At 31.0% G+C, this 19048-nt stretch overlaps 5 protein-coding genes across 9 annotated transcripts; 3 read left to right on the top strand and 2 right to left on the bottom strand.

Annotated features, from left to right (window-relative positions):
* Nucleotides 1-1624: 1624 nt before the first annotated feature.
* On the bottom strand, nucleotides 1625-5285 carry LOC110998811 (probable glucosamine 6-phosphate N-acetyltransferase). Its single transcript, XM_022267600.2, has 7 exons — nucleotides 5127-5285; nucleotides 4701-4848; nucleotides 4405-4624; nucleotides 3646-3773; nucleotides 3200-3261; nucleotides 2952-3092; nucleotides 1625-2293 (listed from the first exon to the last, which is right to left on the bottom strand). The coding sequence occupies exons 2-7, from the start codon at nucleotides 4722-4724 to the stop codon at nucleotides 2275-2277; spliced, it is 594 nt and encodes a 197-aa protein (XP_022123292.1). The 5' UTR covers nucleotides 4725-4848; nucleotides 5127-5285; the 3' UTR covers nucleotides 1625-2274.
* Nucleotides 5286-5466: 181 nt separating this feature from the next.
* LOC110998806 (complex I intermediate-associated protein 30, mitochondrial) lies at nucleotides 5467-11854 on the top strand. The gene is made up of 5 exons (XM_022267595.2): nucleotides 5467-5826; nucleotides 8944-9161; nucleotides 10256-10441; nucleotides 11148-11292; nucleotides 11715-11854. The coding sequence occupies exons 1-5, from the start codon at nucleotides 5529-5531 to the stop codon at nucleotides 11792-11794; spliced, it is 927 nt and encodes a 308-aa protein (XP_022123287.2). The 5' UTR covers nucleotides 5467-5528; the 3' UTR covers nucleotides 11795-11854.
* Nucleotides 6243-8713, top strand: LOC123689342 (intracellular protein transport protein USO1-like). Its single transcript, XM_045628897.1, has one exon. The coding sequence runs from the start codon at nucleotides 6721-6723 to the stop codon at nucleotides 8305-8307; it is 1587 nt and encodes a 528-aa protein (XP_045484853.1). The 5' UTR covers nucleotides 6243-6720; the 3' UTR covers nucleotides 8308-8713.
* Nucleotides 11855-13585: 1731 nt separating the features above from the next.
* LOC110998805 (transforming acidic coiled-coil-containing protein 3) lies at nucleotides 13586-16455 on the top strand. 5 transcript variants are annotated; one of them, XM_022267594.2, is made up of 2 exons: nucleotides 13586-13715; nucleotides 13998-16455. In XM_022267594.2, the coding sequence occupies exon 2, from the start codon at nucleotides 14068-14070 to the stop codon at nucleotides 15028-15030; it is 963 nt and encodes a 320-aa protein (XP_022123286.1). In that variant the 5' UTR covers nucleotides 13586-13715; nucleotides 13998-14067; the 3' UTR covers nucleotides 15031-16455. The 5 variants fall into 5 exon arrangements, with proteins under 5 accessions (XP_022123286.1, XP_022123285.1, XP_022123283.1 ...); XM_022267593.2 differs by having other exon boundaries at nucleotides 13586-13733; nucleotides 14001-16455; XM_022267591.2 differs by having other exon boundaries at nucleotides 13586-13733.
* On the bottom strand, nucleotides 16449-18969 carry LOC110998804 (probable cardiolipin synthase (CMP-forming)). The gene is made up of 5 exons (XM_022267589.2): nucleotides 18381-18969; nucleotides 18104-18241; nucleotides 17561-17776; nucleotides 16961-17056; nucleotides 16449-16779 (listed from the first exon to the last, which is right to left on the bottom strand). The coding sequence occupies exons 1-5, from the start codon at nucleotides 18783-18785 to the stop codon at nucleotides 16630-16632; spliced, it is 1005 nt and encodes a 334-aa protein (XP_022123281.2). The 5' UTR covers nucleotides 18786-18969; the 3' UTR covers nucleotides 16449-16629.
* Between the last annotated feature and the right edge of the window lie 79 nt (nucleotides 18970-19048).

The following is a 19048-nucleotide window of genomic DNA, read 5'->3' as shown; positions in this document are numbered from 1 at the left end:
AAATTCTGTTAGTTTTATTATTCATATCTATAAAACGTATTGAGTATTCAAGGGACAGTGTATATTTCAACGTTTTATTGTATTATTCTATATATTATATTACGTCGATTTCTGTATTAGAATGTTTATTTTAGACTAGTGTAGGAAATACATAAAACACAATTCTCATTTGACATATTTTGCTGCACCTGATATTGAGGCATCTTCTTGATAAAGCAAGTTCAAGCAATTCCAATTTTTAAACAAAAGAACGGATTATATAATATCTAATATAAATTAAATAGACAAAAATGCAGTTCTTTGTAATCTATTAATGATATTTTTTTGAATGATAAACCTATTATACTTTACTTTGATAAACAATTGAGCTCCAATTGAATGTTCATGTTAAATCTAAGTCAAAGCGAAGTTAATGTGCGAGATTACTTGCTGCCTATTAAAAGGTCAAATTATAAAACGTGGACTAGAGATAGGACCCAAGTTTGTTTCCTATTTTATCTTTAACGTCTTTCTTCTTTCCATGTATTCTATTCTGTCCATCTTTAGTCCATGTATGTAAGGAATATGTTAGGTTGTATTCTAATAATTTCAAAAAAGATTGCAAAATCACAATGTTTAAGCTCAAAAATAAAAAATAGCATGGATAAAGTAAAAGCTAACTGGTAAGTAATAAATGCGGAATCCGGTAAAGCGTCTGACAAACGAACCGATTATACAATAAAGTAAAAAGAAGATAAGATGTGAAGTATTAACACTGTATGTAAATGGTATGAGTTTTAATTGATGAAATTTTGTATTACAATGTTGCAAGTCTTAATATGCCCAACTCGGTACCTATATGCAGCTGGTAAGTCAGTTATAATGAGAACTGCATCGAAATTCGATATGTTGATATCGTTATATGACAGTTACAAGGTACCAGATGTTTTTTCGTAATATGAATGTTTCTATGTCTGATGGTAAATAGGGAACAAGTTGTTAACTAAAGCACCGCGTATGGATCAAGTGAGACTAGAGGCCATTATGGCTTATTATATCACATTATTTACTTTCCAGTTTTTAAACCTGGTATTTTAATTAGAAATATTCGCTGCTTCTGTACATAGTAGCAATTTGTAATTAATTTTTACTAAACCGATACATTCTTTGGGTAGGCGTCTAACCGTCCACCATAGAGAAAATCTTTTAGAACTATTCTGTAAGCGCCTGTAAAATGCAGGTCCACGTATATTTTCCGTTTAATGGCTTATGTATATAGTTTTTTTATTCTTAAACAAAACACCAACTAGAAAATATTGATAAATAAAAACTAATTATTATCCTGCGAAATTGTAGGACTGGCTGTAATTTTATCTTTGAATGTTTGTATTATTGGAAACTAAGCCGGCATATAAAAAAGTAACGGAGCGTTAATTAAACGATTCGTTACTTATGTATAATGCAAATGACACTTGATGGATACTACACGTTAATTTTCTATCAACACATATAACATATAGTATCCATATAATGTTTCAATGAATGTTTTGTAAAGGTGTACTATCGGAATGTGTATTTACATTTCTTGTAAATAAAAGTTTTCAAAAATTTGTGCATTTTTAATGGGGCGTGAATGAAACGCAAATTAAAAGCGATACGTTTAATATAAAAGAGTTAGTATTCAATTAAAACAATATTAATTCCAATATGTAACGGACGGTTTTCTTCTAATAAAGAAAAAACTATCCGTTATTGGCAAACAATAAGCAAAGCTAAATGGCGAAAACATTTATCGAAACTTAAAACTTATCTGCCGAGACATCCATAATCAATTAAATACCCCATCAAATATAATCATCACACTGTGAAAAATATATTTGATGGATAAAGAAATTGACCCTGCGACTGTAAACACAAAAACAACTGCAGAAATCACAACAAACACATTTTTTTAAATATTTATTATCAACTATACTAAAAGCTGAGAAATCTGGTAGAATATAATGAAAAGTTAAAAAAAAATAAGCTCAATATGACGTCAGTTAATTGTACATAAAATCGTTTTCGTATCGTACGTAAAATAAAAATAAAACTTGGCTATTGAGAAATATTAATTACGAAAGCTACCTATTTTATTTCGTAACATAATTTAGACATTGTTCAGATTGTACCACTTGCGACTATATTCACACCGTTTAAATTTGACGTCTTGTAGTGTTGTTGCGAAGTCCGTTCCTAGCTGTCATTGTACACTTACAGTTTGGAGCGCAAGTCGGATGACCCAGCGGCTAATTGTCAAGATGGCTCTTCAAACCTGAAAATAACATTTAAATAATTGCCCAAAACCTATATACTTAAATAAACCTATATAAAATACCTAAAATATATTTAAGCCTATTATTGTGATATGACTTTATATTTTATTTTACTAATATTAAAAAAATATTAAACTAAGAAGTGTTATTCAACACACTATTAAATTTTTTATTTGTACAAATTTGGTTAAAATATTGATAATGTTGAACCATGTTTTTTGGAGACTATCAATAAAAAAATCAATATGAAGTTATTTAAATGTTGACATTTTTACATTAACTGAAAAAAAAATGGTTTTATTGTTATAAATTTAACATGGCTGTGTAGTAACTTTAGGTGTTACCGAGTAAAACACTATCTTTGGAGCCTTCTTTACTGTAATATGGAGTGCTTTAGAATATAATATATTCTTTTAACTTTCTATTTTTGCAGGTTAATTTCTAATTAGATAGAAATAACTTGCTATGTATTACAGGCACTGTGACCTAGTTAACTATCGGTCTTTAAAATATAATTTTAGCTTCAGCTCTAATATAACAGTAGAAAACACCCACAGCAAAGTTTTTTGCAGCCCACATTAAAGAGAATATAAAACATCACAAGTTGCTTATTGATTTATGAAGTCAACAGTAAAATTTGTAATTTTTATAACTTACCGCATATTCATAGCATTAGAATTGCCAGCCTCAAGTTTATAACCGAGGCTTTCATAAAACTTAATTAACTTGTCCTTGCAATCTAACGACATTTTGTAACAGCCCAATTCATGGGCTAATAGCGATACTGTCACGACAATACTGAAATTAAAAAAAATACATTTTGGTAGGAACATGCATATAAAATTTTAAATGTAGATATTATGTAAAAAATATTATGCAAAATGAAAGTATAAAAATATACTTACAGTTTTCCTAGTTGTTTTCCTCTGTAGGTATCATTGACTACAACATCTTCTAAGCGGCCTCTCTGGAAAATCCACATAATACTAAAGAGTAAAGTTAAATAATTTCTAATTAAGTACTTGGGTACATGATTTCTCATTTTTATTATCATACGAGTTCATAACACAAGAAAACTGAAGCAGCTTCCAAATAAAAAAGTCATAAATCTTTTTTTTGTTGGAATAATAACTTGGCTTTAGTTAATTTACTTTTATTTACATAAATATTTATTCATTAATCTGGTTACATCTTATTATATATCATAGATGTGTTTAGTGTTACTTAATACCACATAATAAATTCCACAATCTACATATATACATCACAAAATTAACTATCATATGATATTCTCAATTTAAAAGTTATCTGTAAGTTGAAAGGATTTGCATTAACAGGAACATTGGCATACCAAGGAACAGTTATGTATAAACTTTTGTTCCACAGTGAGTGTGGCTGCACCGATGATCTTTGCCAGTCTCTTGTCTTCTATGACTGTGACATAGTAACCTCCAGACATTTTCATTTGAGTGAATCTCTCTGTAGAAACAAAGTTTGAGTAAAGATTGTAAAGATTTTAAAATACATAGTGTTTATTTAAAATAAAGATTAAAGTATGAAATGCATACTAGATTATGAATCATGTCTGGAAATCATATCTGGAATCAGCTTTGCATTTATTATCAACTACATATATGAGAAATATAAAACTAATTTAAAATTATAATTATAAAGATTCAAGTAGCAGGAATCAACTCAGACAAGAGGTTGACTCACATTTCCATATAGCCAAATACTCTTAACCATAAAATCCATAAACAACTGCTCACAAAAAATATAAATGTATCATTTGTAATAATGTGTAATTTCTCTGCAACCTTACAAGAAATAAATTGGCCAGCAACATCAAGTGATACTTCTGCTCAAAAAATTCCCCAAAATACATTATATTATTTATTATTCAATATTAAATGTCAACTAGATCAAATACCAACATACAACTAGGTGTGGCAAGGTCATCTTGAACATGAGTATAAACCTGCTTTTAGACATAAAACTTATACACTAATGACCTTAGCGTTAACTATATTATGCATATTGTACATATAAATTGTAATTCAACAATAATTTACTCATCAAATTGTAGCCAAATAAAATGTCATTTACATACCATCAAACTGTTTTTTTGAAATATTCCCAGTGCTTGTTAATTGACTTAGCAATTGTAGAAAACCTTTATCATAATCAGACCTCTGGAGAGGTCTGACCACCATCCAATCCTCTCCTGGGCTTGCCGCACTTATTTTTGGTTTAAATGTAGCAGGACTCTTAGTAAAATCTAATTTCTGTAATATTTCTGGAGGGTAGAGGTACTCTGAGAGTTCCTCATCCTAGAATAAAAATTGCAATGGTATTAGCAAAAAACTCAACTGTATATAAAATGTTTATAATGTATCTTATACATACCCTGTAGTGTTTCTCCATACCCATATTTTTACCACAATGATGATCTTTTGTATTATAACTTTATTTCCACATTATCTTAAAGACTTGTTCACTACTATTTAGAGATTAAGCTCGGTAAAACGTAAAGTACTTGTACGTGGCAAAACACCTGTGAAAAGAAAAAGTGAGAGGAATAAGTATATCAAAAGTAATAATCATTTGTACCTACTACTACTCCCACCAATTTATTTTATGGCGTCGCTGTTGGCACAACTTTGAAATATTATTCTATTGGTTCCCATAAAATGAAAAGTGAAAGTAAATAATTTATAAAAATACTACGTCAAACGCCGAACTTCAGGAGATTTTTAAAAACAAACAAAGGCATTATATATTCATTACATTTAAATCTGAACGTTGAAACGGAATGTATGAAAAATTACGTACCAATATTTTGAGCATAAAAGTATTTAAAAAATAACTTCAAGAAAGACTAACTTTGAAGTTCGAATACCGGTATGGAGTGGGTAGTGGGGACTGTGGAGTGTGGAACAGGATTTTACTATGTAGGGTAGTGCTCACAGACTCAACTGAGACTTAATTAAAGTACTAAAATTCTATTAATGACAAACAAAATTGCTAAAACTACAACAATACTAAAAATGAATAGTAGAAAACCATAGCAAATAGCTTTCTAGTCTGTGACAGACATACGAGGGCAGTCTGCGGCATGCCTTCACCTTCAGCAAATTGTCAGTTAAAACTTTTTTTTAGTAAAAATGTAAATATAAATATCATTTTTTTGATTAAAAACGTACTATTTAATAATAATAAAAAACCCATCTAATAATGATGGCTTTTCACAATTTTAATAAGTTTAAGATAATGTATAAATATCGGCAATTCTCTGTTTTTAGAAAGACCAATGATAGGCCACTGTTACAAACACAGAAGCATATTATTAAAATTCCTGAGCGATTTGAATTTTGGGAAAGAGATAGAAAAGGCGGCTATAATACAAAAATTAAGACGGCACCTTTAGAAAACATTAAGAATGGATTCAGAGAACTTAAATATGAGCTCAAGTTATTCGCCAATGAAGTTAAAGATTACTTCACAAAAGATCCCCTATTACTAGCAAGACCTGGTAAGATTATATTATTACAGTTTACGGTTTTGGGGTTATTAAACTAATTATTTACACTATTTTAATTATTTTTTCTAACCTATAAAAGGAAAGAATTTGATTTATGTTAATTAGTTACAGCCATTTCTGTCAGCTGCTTGCTGACAATTCTTAAAATAACTCTTAAATTTTCATGTAGATTCCTATTAGTTAAAAACAGTAGTGAGCGGGCATTTTTCACATTGAGCCATCTAATATTGTAATAAAAAAAATTGATTTTATATTTCTGAATATGTTTTTGCATACTTTTATACTTATTTAAAATCTTAGTTTGTACACTGTGCCCTTGCTGGTGATTTCTTTTAAAATTAAGAATCATATTTTGTGTCTTCTTGGAAATGTTTTAATATAACACAAAATTAATACTCAGTTTTATAATAAATTGGTTCCAAATTTATGAGATACCTAGTATGTTCTGTCTTGTTTCTTTCCTTATATGAAAGGAATTGCCTGTCCAGTCTTCCTCAATATAACTATATTATGTAAAAAAATATATAAATAAACTTATCAAGGCAGTCTTCCAGAGAATTAAGTGTGGAAACCCTGGAAAAAACCTCATACCAATATTTAATATTGCAGGAATGCCTTTAATTTTGGGAATTCTTGTTTTTTATTATATCACAAGTTACATTTTTATTAATTTTGTAGTTACATTTGGACCATAGACAAGATCTGTCACTGTCAATTTTTGGTTTTGACAAGAAATAATTTCGTTATTCAAAAATCAAAACTACGTCCGTTAATGTGTTGGTTGTGAAATGTGAATTAATTTTGTGAATTTTTTGTGGAGATAATTCTTTTGATTTTGATATAGACTGTAAAGTTGACATTATTAACCATCAAGTGAAAATCCGAATGTTTTCTAACTTTGAATCTTACGAAACGCCTTCACTTAGTACTAACAACAGTGCTTTTGGAATAATTTTTCAAAAACTACAAAGTATGTTTAAACACCCAGTGCCTGAGGAGTTGAATTTAAACATGTCATCGTCAAGGGCAAGTACGGTAGCTTCCGATGATAGTTTTATTACTCCTGTGTCATCCATGGGAGATCTTATGACTCTATCACCTAAGAAATCGGATGACCTTTTAATAGACGAAGTCGATATTACAAATGATTATCTGACTGGTACAGACTTTGACAGTATATGTGATGTGACGATGCGAGAAGTTCATAACTATGAATCAAATATATCTATTGATGAAACTAGTTTGGATTTTCTAGCCAAATGTAGTGAAACCAGTCGCAAACACAATTTTATTGATAGAGGTAAAGAAAGCCTTTTCGTCAAATTTGATCCTCTGTATGCTCAGAAGAAGATGGTTGAACCATCTGAAAGTGAAATTCAAGCTGATTCATTAGAGTGTGACATTGGATATGAAACAGGCAGTACTACATCTATTTTGACTGATACAGTTATTGAAACTTTAGATAATTCAACTTCAGTGAGCAACCTGCAAAGCAAAGGGTTTATAATTAAAGACAAACCTATGCAAATGGTAACACCAGTTATAAGCTCTGAATTGTCACGACCAACTCCTTCTCGAACAAAAGCAACACCAGCTCTTGTTAGAAGTATATCTGCTATTTTACCTAGTCCAGTTGTAACTGAAAAATTAATTAATTTCTCTGGTAGTACTCCACCAGTTGCTGCCCCTCGTAGTCCAAGAAGTAGGAAAACTACACATTATGGAGAACATGAAAATGGAAGACTACAGTCTTTAAGAGCAATATTGCAAAATCAAGATCATGAAGTTTTACAACTAAGACAGGATAACAGAGAACTTAGGTCAATGTTACAAGACATGGAACATAACTTTACACGTTATAAAGAAGAAATGGAAGTCACAGTAAAAAAATTAACAGAAGAAAAGAAAAGTTTTATGGACAAAGAAGATCAATTATCCCAGCAATTACAAGATAAACAGTTAAGCAACAGACAAATGTGTGTAGTGATGGAGGAATATGAAAAAACTATATCTGATTTAATAGGAGACCAGCAACATGAAAAAGTGCAATTGCTTGAAACATTACAAAAAATTACACTCGAAAGGGATGAAGCTGTGAAGCACTTAGCAAGCATGGAGAGTTCCTTTAATGATCTTTTAACAAAATATGAAAAATGTAAGACTATTGTTATGGAATCTAAGGGTAGAGAAGAAATTTTGAATAAGAAAATTGATGAATATGATGAAGGCATGAAAAAGTATGAAGAATTATATAATACCCTTCAACAAGCTACAACAGACAACTTACAGAAAGCTAATGAGATGTTGGAAAACTTAAAGAAAAGTCATAATGTTGAAATTACTAAGATGAATGCTACTATAAAAAAGCAAGAAATTATGATTTCATCCTTACAAGAGTCTCTTGCACAAAAGACTAAAGATAATGAAGGATTGACCAAAATATGTGATCAGCTTATCAATCAAGTCCGTTAGACATAACTTACAAATTGCATAGCCATGTTTAAATACTTGACATTCCTTTTTTAAATTTGGCTATCTACACTGCACTATTATTATTTGTCATGTGTAATAATATGTGGTTTCTAAATATGTGGTTTCTAATTGATATGAATTGATTATTGCATATCACAATATTTAAAATTTTATAATTAGGTTAATGTTAAATTGTACTCTGTGGCAGCTGTTATAATGTTTGCTATGTTTACTTTCTCCGTAACTGTATCTATGGTGCTTTGTAATAATTTGATTGTTCTTTTTTAACTACATTTAAAAATATTGAATCTCTTATTTGTATGCCAAGTATTGTTATGTTGTATTATTAGTTTGTATGTGATTACTATGAATCTGAAATTTTTACAAATAAAATTACTTCAACAAGTGTGTTTTATCAATCTTCCTACTTTTCTGAGTGTAGGTTTATATTAAAACATAATTATAAAAATTAGATATGTACTTTGTACATATAATAATATCCCAGTTCTATATACAAATAAAGAAAGTTAATAATAACGCCAATACATACAAACTTTTTATGTTTTTAAAAGGCATATCACACCCTGAATGGACAATTTTTTTTAATAACACAGTTATTCTTTTATTTCTTTATAGGTGAAACTGACCTTTTGTGGTGCTTTAACAGTCCAGAGGTATTGGATAAGTTTGTAACCACAAGTGATAGTGACCATAATGAAGGATTCAGTAATTGTAAATTAGAAATGAGTTCAGCTGGTCGAGCTCAATTCCATGGTTACCTGGACACTAGAATTCCTAAAGACGGCCGTATTAAAAAATCTGGTTATTGTTCCATGCGATCTAAAAGGATTAGAGTAAGTATAAAGTTGTTATTTGAAATAGCAACGTCTATAATAAAAAAATATATAAAATATTTTTTTTTATAAAACTCTGACAGAAAAATGTACACAATTGTATTTTAAATATTTTCTTTATATTTACACTAAATTGCTGTTAACAAACATATACAATGTACGTACTTTCACCTGGTGCACGTGATTTATAATGGAAATTGAACTATACTATATATATATATAGTATAGTTCAATTTCTGCGCTACAGATTGTATGTGTATATATATATATATATGTAATGTAGTGGTATTAAAAATTCAGTGGGTAGTTCCCATTATGAATTTTTACGAGACGTTGCTGTTTTGTGTTACACTTTTGTGCGAAAGGAAGGTAAATATCGTGGTAGTCGAAAAAAAATTCCCGCGTGGGCCATTCCTTTATGCCATCCATCATCTCCATGCCTTGCCCTACTTAACTGTCCACGCGCAGGTGCCGATCAGCGCGTGCGCGCCCTCATATTCTTTAGCGCATATTAATCATAAATGCATATTACACCTACCCCTTGCAATATTAAAAAAAAATGCTATACGCTTTTTTCTACGTTATATATACTCTTACAACAAGTTGTAACCTTCTTATTAACAATTTGCATGAAAAGCTGCCAATTACTTATATTATTTATTTTAAATAGTATAGCATAGTATTAATATCACTTTTTAATAAAAAGGTGTGGTAGAAGGGTGATATTAACCATAGTAAAAAAGAACATGAAATCACGAAAATGACGGGCTACCTTGCTGTAAGTGACGGTTATTAAAAATAGTTTACAACCCATTCTCACACCTACGGCACATACACAAAAATTCATTAAAATTGCAATAACAAGCCGTTTCGGAGGGCTTTGGTTACCACCCTGTGTGGTATGAATTTATAGAGAATAATTACTGACGCGTTATTGCGACAAATGTACTCAAAATCAAATGGACCTATTCAAAAATTTATTTCACAAGTATTAGTATCTGATGCTATACTTGGAGCTACGGATGTTCTTAGCTGGAGTTTAAACTAACAACTTCGGGTTGCACTGCTACTAAATAACGCAAAATATTTTACAGAAATCTTTCAAACGAGATTCGACATATGACTGGAATATTTACAACACTCTAGTAATTAAAGTAAGAGGAGACGGCAGATCGTATCTATTAAATATTTCATGTGAAGGATATTATGATTTGACATGGCACGACATATACCATTATGTGCTATACACTAGAGGTGGCCCATATTGGCAAATAGCTAAGGTATTTAATATTATCTATGGTTTAGGATAGTGCTATAATATATAGAACTACTTTAATCAATATATTTATCATATATGTTACCAGTGATTAACGCACACTAAATATTATTAAAATTTCACTAGCGTTACAGATACTGGCAAACTTCTTGAGCATTAAAACAGGGATGTTTGTGTGCCTATGGACTTGTTTCCGGCGAATAAATGATATTAAAAAAAAATTAAAACAGGGAGTGGGGGAAAGTTTGCGCATCGTACCGCAGATCGGGATACAAACGTCAACTGATTTACCAATCCCGCAATCGACCCGTGACTCAGCCCCCCCTCCCAGTGATACCTAAAAATCGCTTCTGCGCAGGCAAGGACATTTGTTCAAGATGTTTGCCGGTATTTGCACAATCTTTTTGGTCTGCGCTTCAGTTTTGTGTATCCGTTTCGTGATCTTTGGTTTTTCTTTAAGTAAAGTAGGTGATTTTCTTCACCATACGAAGGAGTGGTAAATACGCACATAGAAAAAACATGTCTGCATAATCGACTTCACTTATGACAGTAGCCAGCTACTAGGCCATCACTATTCAATTACTATTAATACGCCGAAGAAATACCATAAACTTCGAAGTCTATAGAATGATCAAATGTCATGTTATTGTAATGCTATAGACAACAATAAAGCTATCAGGTATTTTTTATAATGGATTTTCGAACTTCAGATACCATTTTCCAAATTTGTACTTGGAGCCAAAGGACGACTTCAGGACAAGCAAACAAGAATGAGATTGGATAGAATCACTCATTTTGGAATCGCATGTGGAGATAGATACGATGGTGTTTTCAATTTAGAAGTAGAGTATATAGGTTTGTTCACACATAAATTTCTATAACTTGCAATTGACCGTGGGCGTATGCATTTCTGCGTCTGTTTATTTTTTTTAGTATTCCAATACATAATCAATTGTGTCATGTATTGTACACGTATTTAATATTAGGTCTAACCAGCTAGCTAGCAAGCTAATGACTTTAGGGTCCTTTGAGACTTTTTGAGACCGTTCTATTTCTTAAAACGCCGGCAACGCAACAAATGTCCATGGGCAGCAGTATCACTTAGCATCAGGTGAGCCTCCTGAAAGAAGTTTTCGTTTGATATTTGAGTAATCTACTTGGTTTCGGAACAAATTATTTATTGGATGGTTGGGTTGAGCTATGAGTTAAAAGTAGCATGCTTAAACACTATTCTAAATGATTTTTAATAAAATGTAATTCATATTTATTAATTCTAGGTTTAGAATACGACCCTACACATGACGAAGAATTTGCATATGAAATGTATAAAACTGAAAAGTTTATTGTTGGTGTGTGAGATTATCCTTAAATAAATTGTATATAGTAGATAATTAAATAAAGTATTACTAAGAAGAAACCTTATTTTTTTATTCTAGTAAAGTACCGACCATGACAAAATTAAGATTATTACTAGCTGCCAACGCGAATTTTATTTCTCCTTAATTTTATTCCCACCAACATGGAATATTTTGCTACGCTACCCTAGTGACAACCCTCAAAGTACTTCACTATGTAATAAAGAAAGAGTTTAATTGTAGAGGGGTGAAAATTAAGGATTGTATGTATTTGTATGCTGTATCATAAAAAAATAAAAACAAAAAAATTCCGATTCTCAGACTTAATTTTATATGCGTATGCATATAAAATTTGGTAAGAATCGGTAAAGCCGTTTCGGAGGAGTACGGTAACTAACATTGTGACATGGAAATTATATATTAGATTTTCATATTAAATAGAGCAGAATAAAAATTAAGGGAATCCTTGCACTTTGTGTCAGAATTAAGAAATAGCTATTGATAATAAATAGTGATATTCAGAACCGAACTTACTCTAACGTGCTTTTGACAAACGGTTGTCATATCAAAGAAACAGGATCTACCCCTCTGGACACATCCACCACCGTCACAATATACCCCCAGGATCTCAAAGCTGACCTTCGTGTTCTGACTAGCGTATGGCTAATTTTGTGCTTACTTTTGGTTCTAATAAATATTTCATCGATATCGGCACAAACGAAGCAGGCGTCACCAGGCGTTAGGGGGGCAGGCCTCCTCTCTAACTGTGGACTTTTGCAAAATGAGAGGTTAACGTTGTTCACCGCCACCTAAAGACAGCGGCCGAAGACACCATTCCTCACTTATCCTATATTTGTTGGTTGGTGATAAACCAATTTTGTTTTTGCGCATACTCTACCTCGACGCGACTGCTTGGTGCGAGAGGGTTATGTGGGACTCATATTTTGCATACCCACAAAAACCCCAAGGAGCCACCAATAATCTCCTTCTGCGGGGTGCGATAACAGCAGAGCCTTATCCGCTTCCCGACAGACGATGCAGCGGTTGCGTCCGGCTCCACGCCCATTGTTGGTTTGTGAAGATACTTGACACAGCAAGTATCCTTTACAGACCGGGCCCTACACTTTGACAAATAGCTAGGGAAGGTCGGGTCCAGTACTTACAGGGATGGGTCTCCATCCCTTCTTTTGATCGCATGGACCCCTGCTTCCCCGCTTGGGAACTTACTCTTTCTTTCCTATGAGATCGAGTCACTTGGACATTTTGTAAGTGATTAAATTAGTTAACGCCATATCGCTGATACAAGTATAAATTGTTCAGAAAAGAACACTTTAGACGTTTTCGTTATGATACAAGTGTGTTCTAAAAAGAACAGTTTTAGCGTTATCGCAAGGCTACAAGGATATCGAAGTGATTTCAGGAGAACACATCCGAACGCTTCAGCCGCTGCGCGCAGAAAAGGGTCAAGTTTTTCCTGAAATTGAATTTTTTTGAAACACGAGTCAGGTAGCGAAAGATCCCTTTCGTACACACCCTGTGCGTATTGGCTGAACGTTTTAAGACAACATGTTATAACTACTTTTAAGCATAGGCTAAGTTTTCTATACAAATGTACATAGTAATTATAGTAAGTATTAATAGTAGTAATAATAATAGTAAGTACATCAAACCTACACAGTAAACACAATGGTTTTCTCATAGGGAATTTACCGACTACATCTTTACATCTTTATTTATGATCTATCACTGTCAGATTGACTTAAATTTGTAATTTCCTGTTATCTGTGGTTTAAATTCAATCAAATCTGAAATGATTCAACTATTTCGGGAATCCTAATTTATAAATATAAGACCTTTGCATAGCTTGCTGAATAAATTTAAAGATTTTTAAGTGTTTACCTATGTAATTACGTGGAAATTAATGTGCGTGATATTCTTTTGGTGTGTTACTGTAAAATTTTTTGTTTAGATAACATTGCTTTTATTTTTCCATTTACGGCTTTAACCTTGTGCATATGATGTTTGTAAATTTTCTATGCTAGAGGCTTTACTAATTTACCAGATATGAAAAATAATTTATATGAGATTCGGGTTAGTAATTTTTAATTGAATTAACCAAACAATTTTAACATAGGCAAAGTGATATTAAGTGACAAATGACTCAAGTATTATTGTCCTTGAAATTAATTATTGCGTTATTTCCAGAAGACGATGTCATCGCAAGCAGTCCTAAACCTATAGGATTTTAAAACAGATTGCAAAGCTATTTAGTACCATGTCAGGTACAGAGCAAAATATATTGACCTCAATGCAACATTTGTCTATCCAATCTAGTAACAGTGGTCCATCTGAGAAACCAACTCAAGTGGTCACACCTGCTGTTAATAGAAACCAGGTGTCATCAAAGATTTCCCAAGTTAAAGGTACAGTTTCTCCTGCAATTGCTACCATTGATCGATTACTAAGTTTAGGTACACCAGCGCCACCTCCTCCACCTGTCATACATAGATCTTCAGATATGGACCCACATACTGTTGAACAGTTGCGAGCTGTTAAAGAGATGCTTACAGCTCAGGAAGAAGAAGCTCACAATCTAAGAGAAATTAATCGTGAACTGAGAGACCGATTGGAGGAATGTGAAACAAAAATTAAAAAATTAGTAGAACAAAATGAGGAATATGCAGATAAAGAAAAGACATTGTCACAGCGAGTTTCAGAAAAAGTTAGAAATAATAAACAAATGAGTGTTGTAATGGAGGAATACGAAAGAACTATCTCATCACTTATTGGTGAAAGAGAATCCGAGGCTAAAAGATGGGCAGAAGAGAGAGTTACATTGCTGAGGGAACGTGATGAAGCTGCTGCACACTTGGCATCTATGGAACATGCATTCAATGATGTTCATACTAAATATGAGAGATGTAAGGTTATTATTCAAGGTTATAAGGGTAATGAAGAAACACTAAAAAGAACTGTTGAGGATAATACTGATGCAATACAAAAATTGGAAGCTAGATATGAAACACTGCGCCAACATGCAATGCAGCAATTAAACAAGGCAAATGCAGAGCTGGATTCTATCAAGAAATCTCATCAGGCAGAAATCCTCAAATTAAATGCAATGTTGAAGAAAAGTGAAGTTCATGCATCTTCTTTGCAAGAATCATTGGCACAGAAAATTAAAGATAATGAGGACCTTACAGCTATATGCGATGAGCTCATTAACAAGGTTGGGTAAGTTAATTATACTTATGTATCTTATGTGCAACAAATTCTTAAATTTGTGTCTTAAGTTCAGAAACTCATAACTGCTATGATTAACTAACCAGTATAAATAATATTTATTTTACATTAGAATACCTAATAGTCTTTATTCTAATGTAAACATAGAGCCTAAGTTCTAAATAAATTGTAATCTGTATACGTTACACATCTTTGAACTTATTGTGTTACCATTTCAATTAAAAATATTGTGTTTAATTGTAAAAGATAATTGTGCAATTTTTATGACAGTTTTTCATTAATTAGCTTAGTGTTTTAACAATTTGTGACTTATATATTTGTTAATTTACTTTATTGTTAGTATTTGTTTTTGTAATTGGTGCTTCTGACTTTCAAGAAGCCATATATAAGATGTTATCAATAATCATTTTACTGAAGTCCTTAAAGATAATAGGTGTAGAACCTCAACATATTCTGTAGTCTGAAAATAAAAACCACAAACTATTACAAAAATAGATGCCATAATTGAACATGAATAATACTAAATATTATATTCACAGTTAATTTAAAATAAGAATTTAATGTAACAATTCAGTTTTATTAATTTTTATAACTTTAGATTGTATGAGAGGTATTACTTTAATAATATAGTTCAATCAGGCTATACAATTTTTATTGTTTCTTGATCTAGTCGTAATTATTTGTAGCTTTGCTGTACTGCCTGGCTTGAGATTTAAAATTAATAATGTAGCTATGGTATGTGTTTCTTTAAAATCAAGATAATCCTACAGCAATGGTATGCTAAATATCTATTATTTGTTATGTTTATGGCTGGAACTTCTTGCTCTTTGAGCACCCATGATTCATACCAAAAATATAAAACAAGATCTTTTATATTAAATATAAATACTGTATATATTTATTGTGTTGTCTGTTTAGCAATATCCACGACTAAGTTTGTGTGCCTTTAAAGATAAAATACCTTCACCATCCAAAAAGTCCATGAAAAAACTGGGATATTTAAGAATAATATAAGTTTTGCCACTAAATAGTAATTCTAAATGTCGGAAAAAATTGTTAACTTAGCTATGTATATTTCATAGAACTGTTGTCAAAGTATTTCTCAGATGCTGATTTTTAAATGTAGAATGTCTGTTAATACAGTTTTATAATAATCCTGGTATATTGAATCATCATAATAATCTCATTAATTCACCTTACTAATTATTTAAATAATGTATCATGTAATGGCAACATTCCAGATTCTATTTTTATAGCTTTTTTGACTAAGCACACTCCTCATTGATTCAGACTGAAACTGTATTTTTTTTTTATTTATTAAGTGATTGGATTTTTTTGATTACTTAAGTATAATTTTGTACTTTCATAATTTACTGCATATTCATGTGAATAGAATGAGGAATAAAATTCATATTTTGTATCACATTGTTTTATTTAACAAATCCCATGTAGCCTACTTATTTCTATTTAGGAAAAAACATTTATAATGTTGCCAGAATATAATTACTTATCATACACCTAATCTAATAAATGTTGATTTTATATGCATTTACCAGGGATTGGAAGACAATAAATACATATTCACAATTCACAATCATAATTTCTTCAGAACTTTATATGTATCTTTGTTTGTTAAATAACTTATTGCTGATATAACTGTAGATCCAGCAGTGACACCAAAAAGTGCTTGTAGAGCAGGGTGGTCCACATAGCCAAACACTGGAGATGCTAGTGTTGTGCCAACCTAAAACATGTAAAAAATTCATGAATTCAAAAATATATTGATAAACAATAATCTTAAAAACAACTTTTTAAAAATTGGGTATTTCATAAAATGTCCTATTTAATTGGGTCAAGGGTTGTTTTATGAAAGTGCTGATAGCCTTCTATAGCAATAAAGTCATATTAAATCAAGTGTAATTTACCAATAAAAGCTGAATTGCAGTATTCACTTTACTAATGAATGTGGGCGCGAGTTGAGCTGTAGCATGAGTCACGTCAAAATAGCGACTAAGTGTTCTCTGTAAAGTAAAGTAAAAGAGAATATACAAATATATTTAATAAAATTATTCCTCAAAGTGTTAGTAAACTTAAAATGTCAAAGTGGGTGACATGCAAAAATGCTGTTTAACTTTAGTTTAAATATTTTTTTTACTGCTTTCCTTAACTTATGAATGTGTCAACAATATCTCCCTGAGTAAAAGAGTAGTTAATTTTTTTTTTTATAAAATAGCCTTGTTTTATTTAATAAAAGGATGTATATCAATCAATAAGACTTCTGGTAAAACTTTGCAAAAGTTTTATTGTTCACAATGCATGCATATTAATATTCTCCTTTCTTTGTACCCATTAGAAAACTGAAAGATTTGTTCACACAAAGTGAAAGTTTTAATGGATTTTATGAATCAATATTTATTTGTTCAAAACCTGTTGGTTTAATATTTGTGAAACAATATAAGAATACAAATGTGAATTCATTAATGAAAATCATTAATTATAAAGAAATGTCTAAGGAAGATACTAACTGGTGGAGGTAGGCTTATGTATCGTATTACAAATCCAGCAGATACTAGAGCAGCATCTCTTGCAACAATAAGTAATGTTAGTGCCAGAGGTATTAGGTTTTGACATGTGAGGGAAATAAACAGAGTTGCTATTAAAACTTTATCTGCCATTGGATCCAAGAATGACCCCATTTTTGAAGCTTGTCCTTCCCAGTTACGTGCAATCCAACCATCAAGCTGTGGAATAGTCAAAAAACATTATGTTCTTATTTTATCTTAACGGGACTGCTTATGTCAATAAATCAGACCATTTAATATATTATTTGGAAAGAAACAAATACTAATCTACCTACCCATAAACTGATGATCAGTTATATACTGATACCTATAAAGACATTTTCCAAAATAACACAACATTATTGCATTATGAACAGTTGCATTTAACTTCCAGGTAGCAATAGAATGTACATATTCTGTTAAGACAGGATTTTCAGAGTATAGTCTTAACTAGATTTCAGTAAATATTTAAAACAACCATATTTAAATAAATAAATAAATATTTACCAAATCTGTGATTCCTGCAAATGTCAATAAACCAAGTGCCAGGTGATAATCATCTTGCATAATAACATAACCCAGGTATGGAGACATGGCAATTCTTGTGAAGCATAAAATGTTAGGTATAGTAAATACATTTTCTTTCTAAAACAAAATATTAATAAATTAATTTTGATATAATATATAATACTAAAAATATTAATAAAATTCATTCTTCTTGAAAAGTTCATGAAATCTATTGAAAATTAATCTGTAATATAATTAATATATTAATCGTATATACCTCTACAACTTCTTCAATTTTTTCTTTGACTTTAGCCTTAGTTTCAAGAATATCTTTCATGAGGACCTCTTTTTTTACTCTTAGTTTTTTACTAGTTACATGCTTCTGTTGCTTCATATCTCGAACAAACTCCACGCTTTTAAGTCTAATTTTTTGTTCTGTACCTCGAATTTGTTCTTTTTTTTGCTCAAATGCATCTTTTAAAGCTTCAGCTCTTTTTTCTAAATTCTGAAATGACTTTTTAGTATCTGACGAATACACACATGCTAATGGTGAAAGGTGCCAGAGATATTCTCGAGAAGTATGTGCCTTTATAGTTGTATTCTTAAAGGATATGATAGTACTAAATTGTTTACAGTAAAGGCTTTGAAAGTGCTTAAATAGCCTGTTTGTTTTGAACCTCATTATTGAATCACTCTTGAGTCTGTTACACACAATTTTGTAATTTTATGAATATTTCTTCAAGTATAATGAAGTCTTACATTTCTATTAATATAACTGTTTACCCAACTAATTTTGAAAAAAACATGGTTTAATATTTAGAATTGATTGAATAGATATTTGCGAGCGGAATGCATATGATAATTGACAGATGTCAGTCATCAGATGTAAAATGAAGTCTGATTTTTTGTATAGACCTTCAGACTTCATGTAGTATATTATACATA

This window comes from Pieris rapae, chromosome 1 (genome assembly GCF_905147795.1).
Source record: "Pieris rapae chromosome 1, ilPieRapa1.1, whole genome shotgun sequence".
NCBI lineage: Eukaryota > Metazoa > Arthropoda > Insecta > Lepidoptera > Pieridae > Pieris > Pieris rapae.
The sequence above is the reverse complement of the archived record's forward strand: the minus strand, read 5'-3'. Positions and strand labels throughout refer to the sequence as shown.